General features: G+C 42.3%; 3 protein-coding genes across 3 annotated transcripts in view; 2 read left to right on the plus strand and 1 right to left on the minus strand.

Annotated features, from left to right (window-relative positions):
• LOC135516883 (tyrosine-protein kinase JAK1-like) overlaps positions 1 to 13,360 on the minus strand; it is a 28,425-nt gene extending 15,065 nt beyond the window's left edge. Inside the window, exons 1-19 of the mRNA XM_064940965.1 lie at positions 13,126 to 13,360; positions 12,538 to 12,742; positions 10,443 to 10,566; positions 10,116 to 10,266; positions 9,841 to 10,004; positions 9,489 to 9,693; positions 9,165 to 9,311; positions 8,855 to 9,037; positions 8,244 to 8,401; positions 7,213 to 7,327; positions 6,746 to 6,935; positions 6,151 to 6,254; positions 5,771 to 5,926; positions 5,164 to 5,251; positions 4,590 to 4,717; positions 1,323 to 1,458; positions 1,099 to 1,250; positions 685 to 835; positions 457 to 551 (exon numbers count right to left, since the gene is read on the minus strand). Of these exons, the coding sequence (XP_064797037.1) occupies positions 457 to 551; positions 685 to 835; positions 1,099 to 1,250; positions 1,323 to 1,458; positions 4,590 to 4,717; positions 5,164 to 5,251; positions 5,771 to 5,926; positions 6,151 to 6,254; positions 6,746 to 6,935; positions 7,213 to 7,327; positions 8,244 to 8,401; positions 8,855 to 9,037; positions 9,165 to 9,311; positions 9,489 to 9,693; positions 9,841 to 10,004; positions 10,116 to 10,266; positions 10,443 to 10,566; positions 12,538 to 12,739 (2,649 nt within the window). The 5' untranslated portion in view covers positions 12,740 to 12,742; positions 13,126 to 13,360. The remainder of the gene's footprint in view (positions 1 to 456; positions 552 to 684; positions 836 to 1,098; positions 1,251 to 1,322; positions 1,459 to 4,589; positions 4,718 to 5,163; positions 5,252 to 5,770; positions 5,927 to 6,150; positions 6,255 to 6,745; positions 6,936 to 7,212; positions 7,328 to 8,243; positions 8,402 to 8,854; positions 9,038 to 9,164; positions 9,312 to 9,488; positions 9,694 to 9,840; positions 10,005 to 10,115; positions 10,267 to 10,442; positions 10,567 to 12,537; positions 12,743 to 13,125) is intronic.
• An 875-nt stretch (positions 13,361 to 14,235) lies between these two features.
• On the plus strand, positions 14,236 to 19,390 carry LOC135516898 (leptin receptor gene-related protein-like). The gene is made up of 4 exons (XM_064940970.1): positions 14,236 to 14,359; positions 16,619 to 16,694; positions 16,981 to 17,167; positions 17,610 to 19,390. The coding sequence occupies exons 1-4, from the start codon at positions 14,344 to 14,346 to the stop codon at positions 17,712 to 17,714; spliced, it is 384 nt and encodes a 127-aa protein (XP_064797042.1). The 5' UTR covers positions 14,236 to 14,343; the 3' UTR covers positions 17,715 to 19,390.
• Positions 19,391 to 23,097: 3,707 nt separating this feature from the next.
• Positions 23,098 to 24,235, plus strand: part of LOC135516909 (3',5'-cyclic-AMP phosphodiesterase 4B-like) — a 123,393-nt gene continuing 122,255 nt past the window's right edge. Inside the window, exon 1 of the mRNA XM_064940980.1 lies at positions 23,098 to 23,238. The gene's annotated coding sequence lies outside the window, so the exon portion shown is untranslated. The remainder of the gene's footprint in view (positions 23,239 to 24,235) is intronic.

The following is a 24,235-nucleotide window of genomic DNA, read 5'->3' on the forward strand; positions in this document are numbered from 1 at the left end:
GCACATATTAACCCAAACAAGTACAGTTCATATGCATACCACACACACAATTACATACCTCAATCGTCACATTACATGGGTATTACTAGGATGAAAAAAACTAAGCGGTCACCTTGCCACTCATATTTTGGGTTCTGATGGGGTAAGACAATGAAACAAAGCTCAATGAAGCATTGGGGTGGCAGGTAGCCTAGTGGTTAGAGCGTTGGGTTTCTGGATCGAATCCCAGAGCTGACAAGGTGTTCTTTCGTTCTGCCCCTGAACAAGGCAGTTAACCCACTGCTCCCCGGTAGGCAACTGACTTGCCTAGTTAAATTAAATATAAGATATATATTCTTCACGAATCAATGGCTATAATTTAAAAAAAAAAATGTACGTACCAATCACAGATTGCCCCTTCAAAATGGGGACAAGCACCACAAAAGTAAAGTATACATGTATTAAGAGAGTCCCTACCTCTCCCAGGTTATCAATTTTCCTGAGGAACCTCGTATCAAACACAGTGGGGTCCACTTCCTGGATGGGCATCCTACCAGGTGGCAGGACTGGGTCTGGGGGAAGGGCCACACAGAGATAACCCTATGTATTACCCTATGTAAACACAGGTGCACACATGCACATACACATGCAGGTGATAATAACAACAAGAACAACAGAGACAGATAAAAAGGTTTGTCCTCTTACTCTGCTCGGCCACCCCGGTGAGGTCCCTGACAATGGCCCTGAAGAAGGGCCTCCTCTTGGGGTCGTAGTTCATGCACTTGGTGATGAGCTCAGCCAGCTGGGGGCAGTCTGGGGTCACCAGGGAACACTGGGCTGAGTAAAACATCTCCTTCTTCTCACAGAGAGAAAGAGAGGAGATGGATCAGAACCAAGACTGTTCCAATACTGATTCCAATACCTTGCTTCTAAGTGATATGCTAGGTGTATTCAATGAAATAACTCAAGACCTCCCTTCTAAAATAGATATCTCTCCTAGGTAAATGAAGGAAACATTTTTTTTTAAAGAATAGTTAGGCTATGTCGCAGGAGTCTGGGGGTGGTTGTGAGTGAGAGATTGTGTTGCTCACTGTCTTGTCAGGGGAAGTGTGGGTGTACCTCTATGAGTTTCTTGTCCTTGAGAGGAGCAACTCCCTCATAGCAGATCTCCCACAGTGTGGTGCCAAATCCCCACTTATCCACCGCAACACTCAGGGCCTGGCTGTTCCTCACACACTCTGGGGCGATCCATGGGATCCTCTCCACACACTCTGTAATACAACACAGCCTTGTCAGCTGGGGGGGGGGGCAGACACACAGAGACGCACACACCACACACACACCTTGTATGTTGAGTGTGGAGATGGAGACCCCAGGGCTACTCAGTTTGATGAAGGGCCCAGTCTCTCCCTCTAGGCCATCCCGCTCCACTAGGACGTTCTTAGCACACACATAGCCATGGACCAGCTTCTTATCCTCCTGTAGGGGACAGGAACACAGGGAAGAGTCAGGTCTAGAGCCAGGTAGATCTATGAAAGTTTGACAAACTACTACTACTGTATTGTCCGAGTTGGCACCAAGTTCCAAGACCATTACATTCTACATTAGATTATAGAATGCAATGTTATTATAATGGCACATTTCTATGCCCGATTCATACTATGGGGTCGACATGAATCATACTGGACCGGCTCTGGTATTTTCTGTTCACATTGTCCTTTCTACCACGGTTCCAGTAACTGTAACTATGGGGAATGCATAACCAGGCCTCCATTTTGGATTTTCTTTTTTGCATAGACCAGCATAGGCTGGTGGACTGGGATATGTTTCGTATTGCGTCATATTGCGTCAAACAACAACATTGATGAATACCGGACCGGAAACATGACCGAATACAAACAGTGTAGCTATTCCCTCCGCAAGGCAATCAAACAAGCTCAGCGTCAGTATAGGGACAAAGTAGAGTCGCAATTCAACGGCTCAGACACGAGGTATGTGGCAGGGTCTACAGTCAATCACGGATTACAAAAAGAAAACTAGCCCAGTCACGGACCAGGATGCCTTGCTCCCAGGCAGACTAAATAACTTTTTTGCCCGCTTTGAGGACAATACAGTGCCACTGACACGGCCCGCAACCAAAACATGCGGACTCTCCTTCACTGCAGCCGAGGTGAGTAAAACATTTAAACGTGTTAACCCTCGCAAGGCTGCAGGCCCAGACGGCATCCCCAGCCGCGCCCTCAGAGCATGCGCAGACCAGCTGGCTGGTGTGTTTACGGACATATTCAATCAATCCCAATCCCAGTCTGCTGTTCCCACATGCTTCAAGAGGGCCACCATTGTTCCTGTTCCCAAGAAAGCTAAGGTAACTGAGCTAAACGACTACCGCCCTGTAGCACTCACTTCCGTCATCATGAAGTGCTTTGAGAATGCTGTTCATCGACTACAGCTCAGCATTTAACACCATAGTACCCTCCAAACTCGTCATCAAGCTCGAGACCCTGGGTCTCGACCCCGCACTGTGCAACTGGGTACTGGACTTCCTGACGGGCCGCCCCCAGGTGGTGAGGGTAGGTAACAACATCTCCACCCCGCTGATCCTCAACACTGGGGCCCCACAAGGGTGCATTCTGAGCCCTCTCCTGTACTCCCTGTTCACCCACGACTGCGTGGCCACGCACGCCTCCAACTCAATCATCAAGTTTGCGGACGACACAACAGTGGTAGGCTTGATTACCAACAATGACGAGACGGCCGACAGGGAGGAGGTGAGGGCCCTCGGAGTGTGGTGTCAGGAAAATAACCTCACACTCAACGTCAACAAAACTAAGGAGATGATTGTGGACTTCAGGAAACAGCAGAGGGAACACCTCCCTATCCACATTGATGGAACAGTAGTGGAGAGGGTAGTATGTTTTAAGTTCCTCGGCGTACACATCACAGACAAAGTGTATTGGTCCACCCACACAGGCAGCATTGTGAAGAAGGCGCAGCAGCGCCTCTTCAACCTCAGGAGGCTGGAGAAATTTGGCTTGTCACCAAAAGCACACAAACTTCTACAGATGCACAATCGAGAGCATCCTGTCGGGCTGTATCACCGCCTGGTACGGCAACTGCTCCGCCCACAACCGTAAGGCTCTCCAGAGGGTAGTGAGGTCTGCACAACGCATCACCGGGGGCAAACTACCTGCCCTCCAGAACACCTACACCACCCGATGTCACAGGAAGGCCATAAAGATCATCAAGGACAACAACCACCCGAGCCACTGCCTGTTCACCCCGCTATCGTCCAGAAGGCGAGGTCAGTACAGGTGCATCAAAGCTGGGACCGAGAGACTGAAAAACAGCTTCTATCTCAAGGCCATCAGACTATTAAACAGCCACCACTAACATTGAGTGGCTGCTGTCAACACACTGACTCAACTCCAGCCACTTTGATAATGGGAATTGATGTAAAATATATCACTACCCACTTTAAACAATGCTACTTAATATAATGTTTACATACCCTACATTATTTATCTCATATGTATACGTATATACTGTACTCTATATCATCTACTGCATCTTTATGTAATACATGTATCACTAGCCACTTTAAACTATGCCACTTTGTTTACATACTTATCTCATATGTATATACTGTACTCGATACCATCTACTGCATCTTGCCTATGCCGCTCTGTACCATCACTCATTCATATATCTTTATGTACATATTCTTTATCCCTTTACACTTATGTGTATAAGGTAGTAGTTTTGGAATTGTTAGCTAGATTACTCGTTGGTTATTACTGCATTGTCGGAACTAGAAGCACAAGCATTTTGCTACACTCGCATTAACATCTGCTAACCATGTGTATGTGACAAATAAAATTTGATTTGATTTGATTTTGGTCATGCTGGTGACCAGCCTTTTTTTTCTTTTTTCTTGTGCCTTCACTGTGATTTCGCTGGTGACCAGCTTTCATTGTGTTTTCGACACTGGTAAAGTCACATGCTGGCTTGCAAAGTGATGTTCAATTCCTATCCAGTCAGAGTGGGGATGTCCAACAATTTTAACTTGTATTCACCCACAATGGCATTCAGAATGACTGCCAGTGTTAGAAAAATGAATAAATGAGACAACCTAAACTGGAACAACCATTTCAATAACGGGTTCAACAAGTCAACTAACAGATTGGATTAGTTTAGAAAAATGGCCGTTATTTATCTTTGTGTAGCATAAGATTAATTCATCAATTAATTTATCAACCAAAGAACATGCAAAAACACAGATATTGAAACAAACAATTAAAACAATCGCAATAGAGCAATCTGGGAAATATGATAATGATGGGTGTGCTTTTGCAGACCAGATTGACCAGCATTGAACAGCTTGGTCATCAGCATACCAGCATGAGTTGGTCACCAGAATCACCTGCTTGACCAGCTATTCAGCTAGCCTAATCAGCGAGACCATGCTGGTCAGACCAGCTTGACCAGCATGGACAGGCTTGACATTTATGCTGGTCTATGCTGTTTTTCCCCCCCATCAGCGCAGCCCAGTACAGCTCGGTTTGGCCCTGTAGTGTCAAATGGCAACTGTGTCTCGTCTCATCACATCTCACCAGGTAGCTGAGGGCGCCGGTCAGTTGTTTGGCCACCTGGTACTTCCAGGAGGCGCTGAGTTCAAGACGATGCCTCCGCATGAACACATCCAGAGGACCCAGCGTCACATGCTCCTCCACAATGATATCTGAACAGCGACAACACCATACACACACACAGTTAGAGGTTCAACAAAAAGTCTAGCCTATTTCAGATAGAAAAGTATGAGTAGGTTGCAACTTAATAAAAATGTAAAAAATTATTATTTTGCTGTCAGAGACATTTTCCACAATATACGGTATATGCAGACAATCTATGTCCTAACCTTCAGTGATGCAAACTAATCAGCAGTATCGGGTATCAACTTCCACAACAACTAAGAGCATGAAGCGGAGAGTAAACTTCTCCCGAGTTGTTGTCGTGCCGATATCATGTTTTCGGAGTGTGAAGGGTACAGATGTACATGCACAGATATGCGAGTACATAGTCTTGCATGGCGCTCATCTGCATTAACTTAGGTTCTTCCTGCGGCTTGTGGCATATCGCAGAGTCTCAGTTTAAGATTCAAAATAAGAGGAAGGAAGGATGACTTACTGTCATGGTTGCGAACACAGACACCGTGCAGCAGAGTGATGTGTTGATGGGACACCTGACGCATCATACTGACCGTTTCATAGAAAGTCTAACGGAAAGAGCTCAGTGTCAAAGGTCAGAGTCAAAAGGAGAAGTCACAAGGTCAGACATGGGTGGTGGAGGGAGGAGCGGTGTGTGTGTGGGGTAGCCCTTTCCTGCAGTCTAATGACCTACTAGCCTCATGGGTGGAATGTTATTCATATTTTTCATAATTAATCAACATTATATATTTATTTTTTAAGCCCAAAATCCTGTTTCTATGTCAAACTGTTTTGTTATATTTCAGTCTTCTGTGATGTATATAAGAGTGTAATATTGGGACGTAAACTCAAAATGTAATACACTTCAACTCTATACCTGACATGGTAGAGTCGTCTTCTTATTTTCTAAGCCCATAACCATGAGTGTGATGTGTATACTTTGAAACAAAAGTAGATTTGTTTAAGACTACCAAGAAACACTCTGTGTGACACTGATTTAGCCCACTGCAATAAAAGGTTCATGCGTATGCCAACCACATTCATTTACAAAGCCAATTTTTGTTTATACAGTATGTGTGTGTTCTCACCATAGAGATGTCTCTGTGTTGGGACCCTAGCACTTTCAGGACCACTTTCACCTCGTGATAGGTTTGGGAACCCCACACATCCTTCTCTTCCTCACTCTTTATCTTCAATTTGCCAGCATAGATGTTAGTTCTGGTGCCACAGCCCAAGTGCTCCTCCTATATAGACATATGAGAGACAAGACACGGTTATGGACAGAATAGCATTATTTGTAGATCGAAGGAAATTAAATAAAAAAGTAGTATTGTCAGTGTAGGGCATCCTGAGCACACAAACATAATGTAAACACATAGTAAAGGCTAACATGCAAACACACAAGCACATTCAAATCCACACAAGCAGACAGACACACACAACCACACATACAAGCGCACACACACACCTGCACTATGTCCTCGTTGAGGATCTTGTGGAAGATGACATGACTCTGTACGGGGTACATCGGCTCTGCATCTCTCTTTGTCACTAGTAGCAGGTTAGACATTTCTGAAACAAACAAAAAAAAGCTGAAATGGGAAACAATATAGACACACACCAATCTTCTCCCTCTGACGTGAGAACAGGCGACAGAGCTGCCGAATTCAGGAAAACCACTGTTACTGAGCAACATTTCCTGTTTGATAGTGGTATAAAGAGAACAACACATCCAGGTCTGGTGTATTGTATGGCATAAGGTGCCAAACCTCTGGGCAGGACCATGGTCAGGGATTAGGTGCCGTGGTGATACACTTTTGAAAAAAGGGTTCCAAAGGGGTTCTTCAGCTGTACTCAAACTTTTTTGATTCCAGATAGAACCCTTTTTTTGGTTACAGGTAGAAAACCCTTTTGGGATCCATGTAGAACCCTCTGTGGAATGGGAGTTGTTCCTGGAACCAAAAAGGGTTCTTGTATGGGGACAGCCGAAGAACCCTTTTAGGTTCTAGATAGCACCTTTTTTTCTAAGTTTGTGTAGTATTGGGCAGGGTATCATACCATACCTCTGGGCTGCGGAGGGCAGGCCTTGCGGAGCTGGAAGAAGACTCCGTCTGTGCTAAGTCTCTGGCCAATCATCTGTTCCATCAGCTCCCTGAGAGAGGGCTGCCTCAGGGCTGTACCACTCAGGCCGTAGCCTTCCGGCCCCACCTCGATCTTAAAGCTACGGTACGGATGGCTATCGGTCTGGTCCACCTACAGCAGGAGAGCCAAGAAGAGGAGAACAAGTATAGAGAGTAATCGAGCCAATTTATTTAACACAGACCATTTTACAGCAACAAATTGTCACAATTCAGTTCAGTCAAATAATGATGACTAACAAGATAGTCACTAACATGATAGCGCCGCCATGTTTTTAAAAGTGAGAAAGCCTCACAAAAATGTTCAAATGTATCATTGTCTGAAAATGAGAGTGGCTGTATACATGTCTAAATGACTGTGGGTGAGGCAGATGGTGGAAGTGGTACTGTACTTCATTGCATTTGACAGTCAGGATGATGTGGTCATAGTCGATACAGCTCCAGCGCAGCACATACATGCCCTCCTCCCTGCCCTCCTGACGCAGCTTGTGGTAGGTGTAGTCCATGCTGGAGGGGGAGGGGCCAAATGACATCATGGGAAAAGGGGTGGATCAACTCAGTTCTACACTAGTATAGCAGTATTACTGTATCACTAGCTAGGTTTCAAACCAATTGGCGACAGATTTTCATCCGAATATTCTAAAATATGCGCATTTTCCAACCAGTGGTGGGTTTCCACCAAACGGACCTGTTGCGAATAACAATCAGTGCACAGAAATCAGTGAAGTAGTGCACAGAAAATGCACTTTTTCACTTACGTTTTCATGGACCGAATAAAAATCGAACGTATTTTTCTTCATTTTCCACTCGACCAATAGTGGTCACAAAAATTGTTCTGTTAAATAATAAATGTGCCTACTCTGGTCTTGGCATGTGTGCTTTAACCAACAGATCACAGATACAGTGCAGGTAGTCTGTACAGATAGTCTACATGATGAGATAATTATGGATAAGAGCGAGAATATTTGTATTTGTTAAATGTCAGACAAGCATCGATCATCAAGTCACCAGAATAAGACCCTCGATATTGATTGGAAGGAAAGGTGCATCAAGCTCATCACTGTGAAGTTCATCATAATTTATTTAATCTGTAGCTGAATAAATTGCATGGTTTCCCGAGTTATAGTGAGAGAACCACACACCATATCATCGCGTGACTCAAGTTCACTTCGATATGATCCTACCATGTCAAACAAACAAATGATCTGTCAGAAATTATAAAATTGACCGAAACTTCCAACACGGCTGTCGTGATATTTTAAATCTATACGATGTGACCTTACTCGCATAAAAACTGTGGATGGAAATGTGATTACTGACCAAGATATCTGTATAATTGAACAAATTGACAGTTGAACAAAAATGTGTTTTTTATGAATATTTACATTTTCTCTAACCACTGAATGGGAATATTTAAGCTCACCTGATTGGACCATGACAGCCTTCCTGCAGGTTCTGTACCACAGAGGGAGGGGCCACATCTGTACACAGGAAGTGATGTGCATCCACTGTCAGACGGAAGTATCCATCAACGAGGGTGGCAAAAGACAATGCCTCTGCATGGAAACCCAGGCTCAGTTCCTGTGGTGGAGATAGAGCGACAACTAATGACAATGAAGGTGCATGTCCAATATGAAAGAGAAAATGGGTAATAGAGTATACACTGACGGAGTCTCATTCAAGATTGCTCACTCAGATATTCAGCATGATTGAATGTTTAAGTTTCCTCTGAAGCTTAAACCTGCAACATGTAACTTTTTGGGAGACCCCATCAAATTCAATGATTCCTGTTCTTAAATTTCGTTTTTGACTCTTTTGCTTTCGGTTTTGTACACCAGCTTCAAACAGCTGAAAATACAATATCTTTCGTTATTGAAAATATATATTCACATCGGTTTAGATGGTACAATGATTCTCTACACTATACATTGCTTGTTTTGTCACATTAACTGAAATTAGGCAAACTATTACAATTTTAGCAACCAGGATATGGCGATTTCTGCATATTGCACCTTTAAACCAATTAAACTTTACCATCTTTTTGTTGTCCTGCTTGTGGACAGTGACTGTGGAGCCCTTGATGTTGATGTGTGTAATCTCATAGAAATCAGAGAAGGTTTTCCAGTCATTCGAAACGTCTTGAGCTGGTTTGTTCTTCCTGTTGATGTCGGTTTTGTACTTTTTTGATTTTTTCTTCTCTTTGGCAGTCCATGCATTCTGAGAAATAGATGAACATTAAATGTTTTTATCTCTTTATGAACAACATATCAGATGACATTTAGATAAGAATGATACAATGGATGCCATCATTTACACATTCTAAACTACAAAATACTATACTCACATTCTGTTGCTTCCTCCGCCACTTGATCCCTGTATTTCCAGACACAAGGACTTGGTACTGGGTGGGCTGACCCTGGTTACAGGAAGTGGGTGTTCCTTCGATCTCCCCTTCGCTGTCAGTAACACGTAGCACTTCAGGCTTGTACATCTTGTAATGAGACAGGATACCATTATGTTAGCTACACATACAGTACTTTACACAGACTTTTAGAGTACCACCTGGTTCCGTCTTCGGCCCAGTGCCATTCTTTCTTTAATTAATAGCGTGTCTGCAAGCATGGTTACGCAGTGCATTATGGGTACTGTAATACATCTAGCTACACACCTCACAGCCGAACCCACAGGTCAAAGTCTCCAGCGTAGCCAAGTATTTGACCTTGATGTCATGGATGTTGACTTTGTTGCTCTTCACGGTCTTGTTGTTGAACTCGTTAAGGAAGTGCTGAAACACCCGGGAGATGCGGAGTCGTGTCAGGAAGTTCCGCTGCTTGATGATTTGGTTCATGCTCTCTGGGATGTATTTCTTATAGCTGGGTGGGATGGAAAGAGATTTGGTTGAGTCGGGGGTGTATGTGTGTGTGTGTGTGCATGAGTGTGTATAAGAAAGATGGTAAACCGACAGCAAGACAGTAACACCAGCTTAATTTTGAACCTCTTTGTGAGTGACGATTAGTTACCTGATCTGTCCTGCTAAATGTGGGTTGACGATGTTCTTCTCCAAGGCATTGTGTGTGATAGACAACACTGCCACCCCCAGGCACTCATTCTCAATACAGTGGGCCTCCTCTTCATTCTGAGGGTTACGCACTGCGGCCCGCCCCTTCAGGAAGTCATGCTGACCCTGGGAAAAGCCAATGCACAAACACATGAATCAGGATATATGATTGTGTATGCTAGAATTCTACATTTGAGGATACAACTGTTTAAAAAAAAATGTTGTGCAAAATTATACCTGGGCGAACAGATACTTCAGTGAGGCAGCCTCAAGGAGTGCCGTACCCCCTGATTCGGTCTTCGGCCCATTGCCATTTTTTCTCTTGAGGGCATGTCTGAAAACACGTGGCACATTGTCATTCGCACCATGCCAGTTGGTGAAGTAGAACCTGGATAAAGAGACGGGGTATTTCAATGTCAGTATGAAGTTTTTGTAGGAAAGTTATTTTTATCTCAAGTTTGCAAATTTGCAGACCAAAGTGCTGCTGCAATCAAAAATTGTTACCTCTGCTTCGTTCCTTCAATATTTGTGACAAACTGAGGAGCAACATATCCTTAGGCTTACCTCATGCGATAGTGGAGCTTTAAGCAGGTGCTCTCCTCGATTTTGAAGGTGTGATTGGGAGGGTACCAGATGTTCATGCCCTCGTCATACAAGGCAAACAGATTGAAGCAAAGAGGTGAAATACCTAAAAAGAGAGAGATATGATTTCCCTCAACAAAGAACCAGCAAGTTGCTACCTTTCATATTCATTATCCATAACACACTTTCAGAAGAGCAACTCAGGAGGGGGAAAAGAAGACTTGGAGTTTGAGTCTGAGTGAGAGATCTTAGTAAGACTATTGGTCTAAGAGAGTTTACAGTGTGAGAGGGGTTTGTGTGTGAGAGAGAGTGCATGAGACAGAGAGGGCGAAATAGAGAGAAAAATACACTGCTCAAAAAAATAAAGGGAACACTTAAACAACACAATGTAACTCCAAGCTTCTACACCTGCATTGCTTGCTGTTTGGAGTTTTAGGCTGGGTTTCTGTACAGCACTTTGAGATATCAGCTGATGTAAGAAGGGCTATATAAATACATTTGATTTGAAGTCAATCACACTTCTGTGAAATCAAACTGTCCACTTAGGAAGCAACACTGATTGACAATAAATTTCACATGCTGTTGTGCAAATGGAATAGACAACAGGTGGAAATTATAGGCAATTAAGCAAGACACTCTCAATAAAGGAGTGGTTCTGCAGGTGGGGACCACAGACCACTTCTCAGTTCCTATGCTTCCTGGCTGATGTTTTGGTCACTTTTGAATGATGGTGGTGCTTTCACCCTAGTGGTAGCATGAGACGGAGTCTACAACCCACACAAGTGGCTCAGGTAGTACAGCTCATCCAGGATGGCACATCAATGCGAGATGTGGCAAGAAGGTTTGCTGTTTCTGTCAGTGTAGTGTCCAGAGCATGGAGGCGCTACCAGGAGACAGGCCAGTACATCAGGAGACGTGGAGGAGGGCGTAGGAGGGCAACAACCCAGCAGCAGGACCGCTACCTCCGCCTTTGTGCATGGAGGAGCACTGCCAGAGCCCTGCAAAATGACCTCCAGCAGGCTACAAATGCGCATGTGTCTGCTCAAATGGTCAGAAACAGACTTCATGAGGGTGGTATGAGGGCCCGACGTCACAGGTGGGGGTTGTGCTTACAGCCCAACACCGTGCAGGACGTTTGGCATTTGCCAGAGAACACCAAGATTGGCAAATTCGCCACTGGCGCCCTGTGCTCTTCACAGATGAAAGCAGGTTCACACTGAGCACATGACAGAGTCTGGAGACGCCGTAGAGAACGTTCTGCTGCCTGCAACATCCTCCAGCATGACCGGTTTGGCGGTGGGTCAGTCATGGTGTGGGGTGGCATTTCTTTGGGGGGCCGCACAGCCCTCCATGTGCTCGCCAGAGGTAGCCTGACTGCCATTAGGTACCGAGATGAGATCCTCACACCCCTTGTGAGACCATATGCTGGTGCGGTTGGCCCTGGGTTCCTCCTAATGCAAGACAATGCTAGACCTCATGTGGCTGGAGTGTGTCAGCAGTTCCTGCAAGAGGAAGGCATTGATGCTATGGGCTGGCCCGCCCGTTCCCCAGACCTGAATCCAATTGAGCACATCTGGGACATCATGTCTCGCTCCATCCACCAACGCCACGTTGCACCACGGACTGTCCAGGTGTTGGCGGATGCTTTAGTCGAGGTCTGGGAGGAGATCCCTCAGGAGACCATGCGCCACCTCATCAGGAGCATGCTCAGGCGTTGTAGGGAGGTTATACAGGCACGTGGAGGCCAACACACTACTGAGCCTCATTTTGACTTGTTTTAAGGACATTACATCAAAGTTGGATCAGAGTTGAAATCCAGTCCTCCATGGGTTGATAAATTTGTTTTCCATTCATAATTTTTGTGTGATTTTGTTGTCAGCACATTCAACTATGTAAAGAAAAAAGTATTTAATAAGAATATTTCATACATTCAGATCTAGGATGTGTTATTTTAGTGTTCCCTTTATTTTTTGAGCAGTATAGAAAGCGTGAACAAAGAGGGGGGACATAAACTATGATTATGTTACTGTATTAATGTCCATATATTTATTTGTATGTAACACTGACTCAGACTCACCACACTTCTTAGCTGCCTCTCTGCACAGCTCCTCAGCAGTGTAACAACCCCGGAGAAACTCCAGCTGGTGAGAGTCTCGCAGGTAGAAGTGGACCTCGAGGCCCTGTGGTAATACAGGGATTGGCGTGAACTTGCCCTTCCTCGTCCTCTGCATCTTTACCAACAGCTGCCTGCCCATGTCCATTGCCTTGTTTCGAGGCATTCACTAAAGAAGATAATATTAAATGTTAAGAGGATGAAAATATAGCCATAGTAGGCTACTATATGGCTTCAATAAGTGCATAATATGTAATAGTAACTTTGATGTAATTTTAGCTCAATATATTTAAACCCCGATTAATCCAAAATCATTGGCTACCTGAAAGCAAAGGTGAAAAAGTACAAAATCATACAAAATCTTTAATTGATGACAAAAAAAACCATTGTTCATATTTAAATCCACGTGTATCTTCAAAAAGCACAATGTTAAACTCGGAGTATGTGAATTAAGGGAAATCTGAATATAAACATCTTACTTACACTATTACAGTACTTACAGTAGACCAGTGACAATAACCTATGATGAAACGCCCCATAAATGAAACTCACCTATGTCTATTACTTTATGCCGTCCACGAATATCTGAAAAAAATAACTTTCTCTTCCAGAACGGACCAATTTCAGTGTAGGCTACTTATATTATCCTATTATTATGATGTTTTTGAGCATGTATCAGCGATAAGGGTTTTAAATCCTGTACAATGAAGTTGCAACATCTCGGCGGTGAGTCTTCCAAGCAAGCGTCTTGTCAATTCCCGTAAACGCTGTCGCGAATCCACGCCCATGTAGTCGTCTATTGGTTATTTAGTAAATCAATAAAGTCGAAACATCAGTATGTTTTTACGTTCTGGAACGTTCAGCTGTACGGAAACGGTGCTGTACTGAACAGCCAGTTAAAAAACGGGGAGGGGTTGAGGGACACTGTCAGCATGGCCACCCACTTTTAAATACGTCTGTCATTGCTTCAAGCCATACGCACCAAACGGTTTTTGTGTAGTTCAGTACAAACCGTTCCGCAAAGTAGAAAGCGTTCAAGCGAACTGAGCGCACCCCAGAATTAACCATTGTTGGCAAGCAATAATTATTTTAGAACTACTATGACTGAATTATTATCCTTACACTTTCAAAAATACTAGTCGAATAAGACATGAGAGAGATTTATTAAATCCGCTACAAAAATCAGTAGCGGATTTGGGTACGGGCGACATGGGCAAATGTAGTAATGTAGGCTAAACTGACAAAGGAGCAAAGAGCAGAAATCTGAAGTAGCAAGCATGTCGCAGCAATGAAGAACCCGAAGGGGTGAGAATTCTGGCAGGGGGAGACACCGGAAAGCCATGCTTTGTTAGTGAGTGGCCACAAAGCTAGCTACAATGAAAAATGTGGAGCATCGTAGGTGGCTCGTTTCAGCTAGTTTTATCTTGTTCTTCATGTCTTGTTTTGACTGATTTCATGTCAATGCTAGCTAACCAACACTGTAACGATGTATTTGAGAGACAAGTGTTCATTGTGCACATTTCTTTTTTGTTTTCAATAAACATTAGGAGACGAAATATAGTTTACACGTTGTCAATAATATAAGCCAACCCTGTCTGAATTGATCCATTGTTGCGCACGCGTCGGTATTAGAAACAGCTCCTTTAAGAAAGTCAGTTTGACTCAAAGAAAAAGTTCAAAGGAGGAAATAGGAAGTCAGTCTCGAATGTCAACACAACAAACAAAGTACAAAGAAGAGGAACTGACAGAAAATTGAATACGTTTAAGACAATGGCGGGTATTAAAGGTAAAAAAAAATACAAAAATATGTACTTGCTCTACAAAACTCTTTTAACATGTTTCCATAAAAGGTTTTCCCGCCACTGGTAAGTCAGGTGTAACATTGTCTATCGAGTCCACATACGACCACTTGTTACTGTCACATATCACGTTTGGTTTGTCGTGATACACTGTCGGTGCACTCAGTGTTGGAAAATGTACTCAATTGTCATACTTGAGTAAAAGTAAAGATACCTTAACAGAAAATGACTCAAGTGAAAGTCACCCAGTAATTGCTACTTATGTGTCAGGGAAAATAAATGGAGTAAAAAGTACATACTTTTCTTTAGGAATTTAGTGAAGTAAAAGTTGTCAAAATATAAATAGTAAAGTATAGATACTCCAACAAATTACTTAAGTAGTACTTTAAAGTATTTTTTACTTAAGTACTTTACAGCGTGGCATGCATGTTTATTTGTCCAGTATTGAAATATAATAAAATGATACAAATTACTTGTGAATTTCCAAACATTGATGATTCAAGTATGATTTATTGGGCTACTTGAGAATTATGTGCTTATAATTTCACAATAGAGGGGGAAATAGTGGAAGCCAATCCACACTGAAAACTGTGAACCAACTCTTGCTTGAGGGACTACTGTTATAAGTTGTATATGTCATAACCCTGAGTATTTGAATAAGTCTACTTAAATCCCTTGCCCTGGATGGGACATTTGACTCCTTAGATTCTACTATCGTGTCTTTACTATCATTAACTGAAGACTTTTAGTTTTTATCAAAGATTCTCTGTAATTAGCATTTCATGATTAACTAATCAGGCAAATGTAATTAACTAGGAAGTTGGGGCACCAAGGAAAATATTCAGATTTAGAAAGTTGTAATTTTCCAAATATATCTTTTCAGATATTTTCATATCTGATCAATAGTCTTCTGAATTAATTAATTAATTATTTTACCTCACGTCAGTATCATTCCAAACGTCGTAAATTGTTGGTTATCTGCACGAACCCAGTCTTCAGTATGAGTCATCCATACATCAATTGTCTTAAATCATTGATTTACTTACTAAGTAATTCACAGAAATACATAAACAAACAGTAGATAGTTACAAGGAAATGATAACGGAGTTTCCCTAGTGGGATAAACCGGCTTTGCAGCTAGGTGTACAAAAGGAAGTTGGGGTCGACTGAGATAATTATAACAATTGAAATGCTAACCCTTTGCACATCAACGCTCACTCATTCGGGAACAATTGCAATCAATATATATATATATATATTTACACTCAGTGTGTCGTCGGGATCTCTGTTGAAAAGTTTGTTTTGGTTGGAGAGTCTGTCCTTTCTCTGTCGTGGTTAGAAAGGATAGTTCAGTGACATTCATTCATGTTATAGATGTTTCGGCGGTTGTCGTTCTTCGCGTTCAATGATACCAAATTCCTAGCTGCAGACTAGTAATTAATATCAAAGGCTTGTTCTTGTTCTGTCGGTATCGATAGTCTAAGAGTTTAACCATGTGGGATGGTTAAAATATTCAGCAGTCTGGTCTCAAACCTTGGCCCTCTCGTTATCGAAATAAGCTGGTCTGCAACCTTTGTCCTCTCGCAATTGAGGGAAACGGGTCTGTTGAGAAATTCTCAAGTTGGGGTTTTTATTCGAAATTGCAGAAAAGGGCCTGTCCCAGGATGCCCGACCATAACTGTGCTCATGGGCGGTCTCTGATTTAGTTAAACTCAAAAGGGAATTGGAGTTTCCTTCATTAAACAGTCCAAAATCACATTACACAATTTTACAGTCAGTATCATCCTCACTCATTCATCTTATACAGAAATTAGATGTAAACCTCATATCTGAGGTTATTATATAAACAGCGTTATGGTAATGTGGCCGCAGCGTCTCCCATGAGCCCCACAAAATTGCGCCAAACGGACCAGTTCGTAGCTGGATTCTTCACCGATCTTTTATACCTTCTCCAGAACATAAATGTTGTTCGGACCTCAAGTTCTGTGAGGTGGAAGAAATTCCTTTGTTCTGTATGAACATCCACTCTGTCTCTATATTGTGGCAATGAGGAGATAATCTCCTCCAGGAATTTACGACCTTTCTGACCACAGCAGCCTAGTTGTAGGAGAGAGGGGGATAGTACTCGCTGTACCCAAAGAGGGCAACGTCGTGACACTACTGAATAGTCTACCACTCTATCTTGCTAAGTACCCTGTCTCTAAAGTTATAACTACCTCAACATTTCTGTATTTGTCATCCTATAGCACTGGTTGGGTTGTCCTTCAGTGGAGCCATTGGCTTGACATTCCTCCTGTTGAGCTGTGCCTTGGAGCAATATGGGTACGTGTTTGCCCCCTACCTCTGAAATCTGTGAGACACTCTTGCTAAATGGGACAAAATATGTAAGTTAACTATGTAACTAACTGCGATGCAATGCCTATATTAGTGTCACATTTTCCCCCAAGGTGGTTAACCCTATTGGAGCAGTGATTAGTGGGTTTGCATGTGGGCTGGGTGACCCGTGTTTGAGACCCACAATAGGTGTTACACTGATGGCGTTTGCTATGTTCTGAATCTGTGACAAATAAACTAGGTGAATGTTAACACAACTGATTTGTTTTCACAGGGTGTACTGGCCTCTCTTCGTCCTTTTCTTCTATGTACTCGCTCCTATCCCCACCTTTATATCTAGAAGGCTCAGTGATGACAGTGATGTGGCCAGCAACGCATGCAGAGAGCTGGCATACTTCTTCACTACGGGAATTGTGGTATCTGCGTTCGCACTTCCCATCATAATGGCCCGGCGTGCAGTAGTGAGTCCTGATATTGTCAATTGCCAATGACTGTCATGTGTTGGGTTTAGTTGCTTTATGCCATGAATAACTGGTTCAGGGTCAGTTAGTGTTGAATCTCATAATGGTTATAATGACTTGGATAGGGAGAGCTGAACTTAAATTACATGTAGTTGTGACAGGTAGATAGTACAAGTCCCGATGATACCCAATACTAGCTAAGGTGACTGAAGGTGGTTAGTACACCTGTAATGTGTATCTAATAAATGCAATTATGACACTTTCACTAGTTGTGTCCTATCTAGGTTGTGTTCATGTCACACAACAGAAAACATTTTCAGATGTTTTACAACAGAGAATGAAAATGAACCTTTCTTATTTGACAAGTCCAGGTAGTCCATCCCTGTTTCAGTTTGTTTTCTTCTGTTTGGTACCCAATGAACATTATCCTGTTCTCTTGCAGATCCAGTTGGGGGCCTGTGGCCTGGTGATGGCCGGCAACGTTGTCAGCTTCTTCACCATCCTTGGCTTCTTCCTGGGGTTTGGAGGGGGAGACGACTTCAGCTAGGAGCAGTGATAGACTGTCTGTGAATCTCTGGCCAAACAGAGCCACAATCCCAAATGGACCCCTAGACCCTATGCACTTGTGGAGATCTGGGAGGATTTGACAGGTGTAAGTAATATGGTAATAGCTCCATCTTGCCCTCTGATAGGCTTGCTAGGTGGAAGGTTCACCATATTGCTTATACCAGTCAAATCTTCTCCGATCTCCACAAGTGCATGCGGTGTAGGATCCAGGGGTCGATTTGAGATTAGGCAATGTGAAGACTGGATAGGTATAAGCATGTGGTGAAATATCACCAAGGGAAGAGTGGTTGTTTCTGGACAGGACCCACCTCTCTACAATTGTAATTGTATGTATGTATGTATGTATGTATGTATGTATGTATGTATGTATGTATGTATGTATGTATGTATGTATTACAAAACTATAGTTTGTTAACAAGAAATTTGTGAAGTGGTTGAAAAATGATTTTTAATGACTCCAACTGTATGTATGTATGCACAAATTTCTTGTTAACAAGTTATAGTTTTGGTAAGTCGGTTAGGACATCTACTTTGTGCATGACACAAGTAATTTTTCCAACAATTGTTGACAGACAGATTATTTCACTTATAATTCACTGTATCACAATTCCAGTGGGTCAGATGTTTACATACACTAAGTTGACTGTGACTTTAAACAGCTTGGAAAATTCCAGAAAATTATGTCCTGGCTTTAGAAATTTCTTTTAGGCTACCTGTGGATGAATTTCAAGGCATACCTTCAAACTCAGTGCCTCTGCTTGACATCATGGGAAAATCAAAAGAAATCAGCCAAGACCTCAGAATTTTTTTTTTTTTAGACCTCCACAAGTCTGGTTCATTCTTGGGAGCAATTTCCAAATGCCTGGAGGTACCACGTTCATCTGTACGAAAAATAGTACGCAAGTATAAACACCATGGGACCACGCAGCCTTCATACCACTCAGGAAGGATATGTGCCTCCTAGAGATGAATGTACTTGGTGTGAAAAGTGCAAATCAATCCCAGAACAACAGCAAAGGACCTTGTGAAGATGCTGGAGGAATTAGGTACAAAAGTATCTATATCCACTGTTACGGATACAGGTATCCTGTGTTCTTTCCTCTCCTTCTCCCCAATCAGTCACCAATCAGTCACCAAACAATCATCAATCAGAAGACACACCTCCTGTTTCTTACCCAATCACAGTTCCTTTCCCTTGGTTTAAAAACCCTGTCAGTTGTTTGCTCTAGAGCGCAATCTCTCTGTAAATGCCATATGTCTGTAGATTGCTCTTTTTCACCTTCTCCTACTATGTCTCTATCTCTCTTTATGTATTGAGCTATCTTTTGTTTGAGCACCTCCATATCACTTTGTCCTCACCTGTGAGTATTGTTTTTGGTTATGGTGTTTGTTTTCTGGTGGGAAAAGGGTGAACCAAGACAAGTCGCCCATGGGCATACACTACCCGTAGGTAAACTTTGTTAAATACCCTAGTTAGAACTGGGCGGACCACCCACTGTATTTTTGGTTAGTTAGTTAGCTGTTGTTGAAATAGGCTAGTCTAGCTTAGGGGTGTTTTTGGATGCTTATTGTTTCTTTCCTTGGGTCCAGCTCAGCCCCTTTTCCTGCTCCCCCCATTACCGTGTGTTTTCCAATAAACCATGTGTTTGACGGTAATTTAGTTGTCTGTGGTTATTTTGCTCTCACTTTTACTTTTTCACTATTATAAATTGCATGAGTTATGTTACGGGTCTCGTTACCATCTCCCCTAGACTGTCGGGCCAAAAGGGATTTGTAACATCCACAGTCAAACCAGTTCTATATCGACATAACCTGAAAGGCCGCTCAGCAAGGAAGATGACACTGCTCGAAAACCGCCATTAAAAAAAGCCAGACTACGGTTTGCAACTGCACATGGGGACAAAGATAGTACTTTTTGGAGAAATGTCCTCTAGTCTGATGAAACAAAAATAGAACTGTTTGGCCATAATGACCATCATTATGTTACGGGAAAAGGGGGCGGCTTGCAAGCCGAAGAACACCATCCCAACCGTGAAGAACGGGGGTGGCAGCATCATGTTGTGGGGGTGCTTTGCTGCAGAAGGCGAATTGCACTTCACAAAATAGACGGCATCACGAGGAAGTAAAACTATGTGGATATATTGAAGCAACATCTCAAGAAATCAGTCAGGAAGATGAAGCTTGATCACAAGTGGGTCTTTCAAATTGACAATGACCCCAAACATACTTCCAAAGTTGTGGCAAAATGGGCCAAAATTCACCCAACTTATTGTGGGAAGCTTGTGGAAGGCTACCCAAAACGTTTAACCCAAGTTAAACCATTTAAAGGCAATGCTACCAAATACTAATTGAGTGTGTGTAATCTTCTGACCCATTGGGAATGTGATGAAAGAAATAAAACCTGAAATAAATTATTCACTCGACTAATATTCTGCCATTTCACATTCTTAAAATAAAGCGGTGATCCTAACTGACCTAAGACAAGGAATTTTTAATCTGATTAAATGTCAGGAATTGTGAAAAACTGAGTTTAAATGTATTTGGCAAAGGTGTATGTAAACTTCTGACTTCAACTGTATATGTATGTCTGTGTATGTATCTGTATATGATTGCAACAACTTATAAATGTGTCATGCTTCAATGAACATATCATATTACGGATATTGTTGAATGATTTTTGTTGTAATCACCATATTCTGTTTCTATTCTTTTCAGGGAGTATTCTGTTTGAAAATGTATCTTGCTTATTTTAAGTATAAGCATTTCAAATGATCTACCCATACTCATTCTTGCAGTTGATTACTTGTGTACTTTTGTTTATGGTTGTATGTGTTTATCCGTATTGATTTTTTGGTATGACTAGATAATCAGGTGAAGGTGTAGTCAACGTTTTTGTAGTTTGTCATTTTAAATATTTAGCTCCAAGACAAAAAAAAGCCTTATTCTTGTCCTTGATGCAAATGTTTACAGTAATACCAAACAACAGTTAAGAAAATAAGTTAGACACGAGTCACCCACCATGGTTTCTGACGAGTGTCTATGATTATTAAACACATTATTAATTCTAATTGAGTAATTATGTTACACCCTTAAGTTAACAAATGTATTTTTGAATTACATGTGTTTAATATGTTTATCTTCACTGAGGACAGAAGCCAAAATGGGGTTTTGTGAACCATGGGCTACATTGGTACAGTAGATGAATGGTGAGTTTTCACATGGAATGTTAATACTATATATTTAGCTGTTTTTTGTTCTAACGAAGTGCCCACTTTTCTGTTCACCCAAAAGTGCCTAGTAAAATGTACTATTTTTACTGATTCAAAACGTTTGAGTCACTTTTTACATTCTATATTGATATAGCCTTCTGAGAGCCCATAGTGCATTATAGAATTATGTTTTGCAATATTCCAATTAATAACCGAATGTAACAACACCACTTCATACTGATTTAATGTTGCTAGAAGTATGCTATAATGTCTTGTTTTCACCGAAGGGTCAAATTAATTAACAGCATTTCCGCATGATCTCATATCATGAAATGAATTTTTTTTTATTATACTATATGTGTCTCATTAGCTATCATTCATTATGAAGTCTTTGTGTTGCACATACATGTACTGTATGTACTGTATGTGTGAACCCCAAACTTAACAGCACTTTCAAAACACTAGAGAGCACTAGAGAGACCTGTATTGAAACTCCTGACAAAATCCTATACATAGTCTGTTTTCTAGCATTAATTAAAGCACTATTGAAATATATTTCCCCTTTGCTTTCAATATGTCAATATATCAATTGCCATCTTTTGAGTCCATCTTTGCAGCTTTACATCACAAAGGGATTGACATGGAGAGAAAGATTTGAGACAGAAAGCCAGAACAAGTGCAGTTTACTGGCACAGTCCCACCTGGCAAGTAGAGCAATCATTTTATTGAATCTTATTACTGAATCGGTTATAATTAGACTAATTTATTAATGGTGCAGTTGTTAGTTTCTTGGAGATGTACTGCTAGCAGAATTGAATGCATTGAGTGCTGATTTACCTATAGTATGATTCAGAAGTTTGGACACACCTACTCATTCAAGGGTTTTTCTTTATTTTTTACTATTTTCTACATTGTTGAATAATAGTGCAGATATCAAAACTATGGAATAACACATATGGAATCATGTAGTAACCAAAACAAGTGTTAAATCAAAATATATTTTAGATTTTTCAAAGTATCCACCCTTTGTGCAAAGGTGTCATCAAGGCAGTCTTGGCATTCTCTCAACCAGCTTCAACTGGAATGCTTTTTCAACAGTCTTGAAGGAGTTCTCATATATGCTGAGCACTTGTTGGCTGCTTTTGCGTCACTCTGAGGTCCAACTCATCCCAAACCATCACATTTTTAAGTTGTTCCAAGCGTACAATTTCAAAGCGTTTGAGGCTACGTTTTTAAGGTTAGGGTTACCTTTAGGGGTTAACCCCAAATTTATAAGGTTAGGCATTAACTATGAATGCTTAAGGTAAAGTTTAAGATCTGGGATAAGCTTAAAACATAAGTCTTAAACAACTTTCTATTGCTGGATTCGAACATGCAACCTTTGGAACCAGAGGCAGATGCTCAGGGAGCAGGATGATGGAAGGATGAACAAAAAGAAGGGACACTGTGATGGCCACCCTTGGCACCAGGGACAACAGTTGCCTGGCAACAGCCTAGAAATCAAAGCGGTTTGGACCAGCCTGTGTAGCCTTGAACACAACTCCTCAAAGGTGTAACAGATGGTTATAGCCAGTACTCACTGCTCACAGTTGGCCGCCCAACAGTTACCATGCAGGTGCATGACTTTAGAGAAGTAGGGTGAAATTGCCCCTAGACACTGATCTTTTCCCCCACTAATAGTTCATGTTAGGACCAGGGGCAGAGGAAGCTGATCCTAGATCTGTACCTGGGTGAAACTCTTTCCCAGGTGAGATATGCAGGGAAAGTTACTGTTAGGATACTGTGGGTGGCTCTGCCGTGTCAGAGGGCTAATGGAGTATTATGCAGTATAATGACTGCAGGAGATTTTGAATTGCCTGGCTGGATGGACTGCAGACGTGGATTGACTGAGATAGGCCTATTAGAATCATGAATGCTGATGATGTCAGTTTGATGTCATTTATTATGTAGGCTATTTGCCAGCATCAAAACTGGTACAAACAGAGAAAGAGAGGGCGCGCACGAGATAGACTGAAGTACATGAAGAATAAAATGAGCGCGTCGGGAGAGTGATCCTTCTGTAGTCTGTATCAAAGCAAAAAGGGAGAGAGAAAGAGGCGGACGCTGGAGAGTCAAGGGGCATATAAAGAGCACGCGGAAAGCAAACCAGACTAAACTCGAAGAAGCAAGCGACAGAGCACTCAGAAGGATAGATAGTTACGCTGAAGTCAAAGTCCAGACCGTCTGTTCATACTTCATAAATACGTTAGCCATTCTATATCCCCCCTCCTTGTGGAAAAGTGGACTAATCTCTGGGTAAGGCGTCTTTCACGTTCAATGTGTTTTTTTTTAATGTAGGGAGAGATGGCTCAGTCAGCTAGACTTTTGCCTGGAGAGAGGCTGAGGAGGATTTAAACATCTCTTAACCTTGACGTATCTACCTTATCTTAACTCACTCATGTTGTCCCATTCAAGTCGGAATTCAAGTTCAGAAGCGTAGTCGTGCTCCACTCACGTGAGTACGAAAGGGGCTGCCCCATGGAAACAACCCGCTGGGCACACACTGGTTAAATCAACATTGTTTCCACATAATTTCAATGACATTTACGTTGAACTAACATGGAATAGACTTTGAATTGTTTTCTGTGCCCGGTGGGGAGTGTGTTTTATCGTGCAGCCAATTGACTATTGCCAAGGTGTGGTTAAGTTGCTGTAGCCTACTGAGCAATCTCTCAATATCCCTGCAATTCGGGGCGTTCCTGCATGTGGGCGTTTCTGCATGTGCAGGAAGCCCCCCCCCCTCCCGAGCATCCCATTGGTTCCTGCAGGAATGCTTGTGTGAAATTTGATATTTTGTATTTCCCAATAAAATGGATTCGTTTTTCGGGGGCAAAGGACACTGTCTACCGGTGTCGCCCCCACCTGCTGTGTACCGGAATCCTCCTAGCTAGTTGGTAACAACTTAGCACACAGGTCTTTGCTCCTGCCTGTAGAACAACTGTCCTCTTTAACAGAACTGCGGAAACAGTGCCCGACAGGCTGGTGTGAAGGACACTGTCTACCAGTGGGCTAGCTAGATGCCTAACCGGCTTCCCACCTGCTGTGTACCGAAGTCCTAGCTTGCTAATTATCTAGCTATAGCACCCAGTGTATTAAACGCCTGCCGAACAACTGCCCTCGTTAACAGAACTGCGGGAAAACAGTGCCCGACAGCCAGGTGAAGGACAACTGTAGACATATTCCTATCTAGCTAGCTACCATTGTCACCCCTGCCTCTTCTTCTGTGGGGTTTATCGGCGACTGGCATCCAATG

Source organism: Oncorhynchus masou, chromosome 3 (assembly GCF_036934945.1).
Source record: "Oncorhynchus masou masou isolate Uvic2021 chromosome 3, UVic_Omas_1.1, whole genome shotgun sequence".
Lineage (NCBI taxonomy): Eukaryota > Metazoa > Chordata > Actinopteri > Salmoniformes > Salmonidae > Oncorhynchus > Oncorhynchus masou.

Excerpts from the sequence above, each read along its gene's own strand:
- LOC135516898 (XM_064940970.1), top strand. Across the intron at positions 16,695-16,980 it reads TGTGCCTTGGAGCAATATGG|GGTGTACTGGCCTCTCTTCG; the intron begins GTACGTGTTTGC and ends TTGTTTTCACAG. Across the intron at positions 17,168-17,609 it reads TAATGGCCCGGCGTGCAGTA|ATCCAGTTGGGGGCCTGTGG; the intron begins GTGAGTCCTGAT and ends GTTCTCTTGCAG.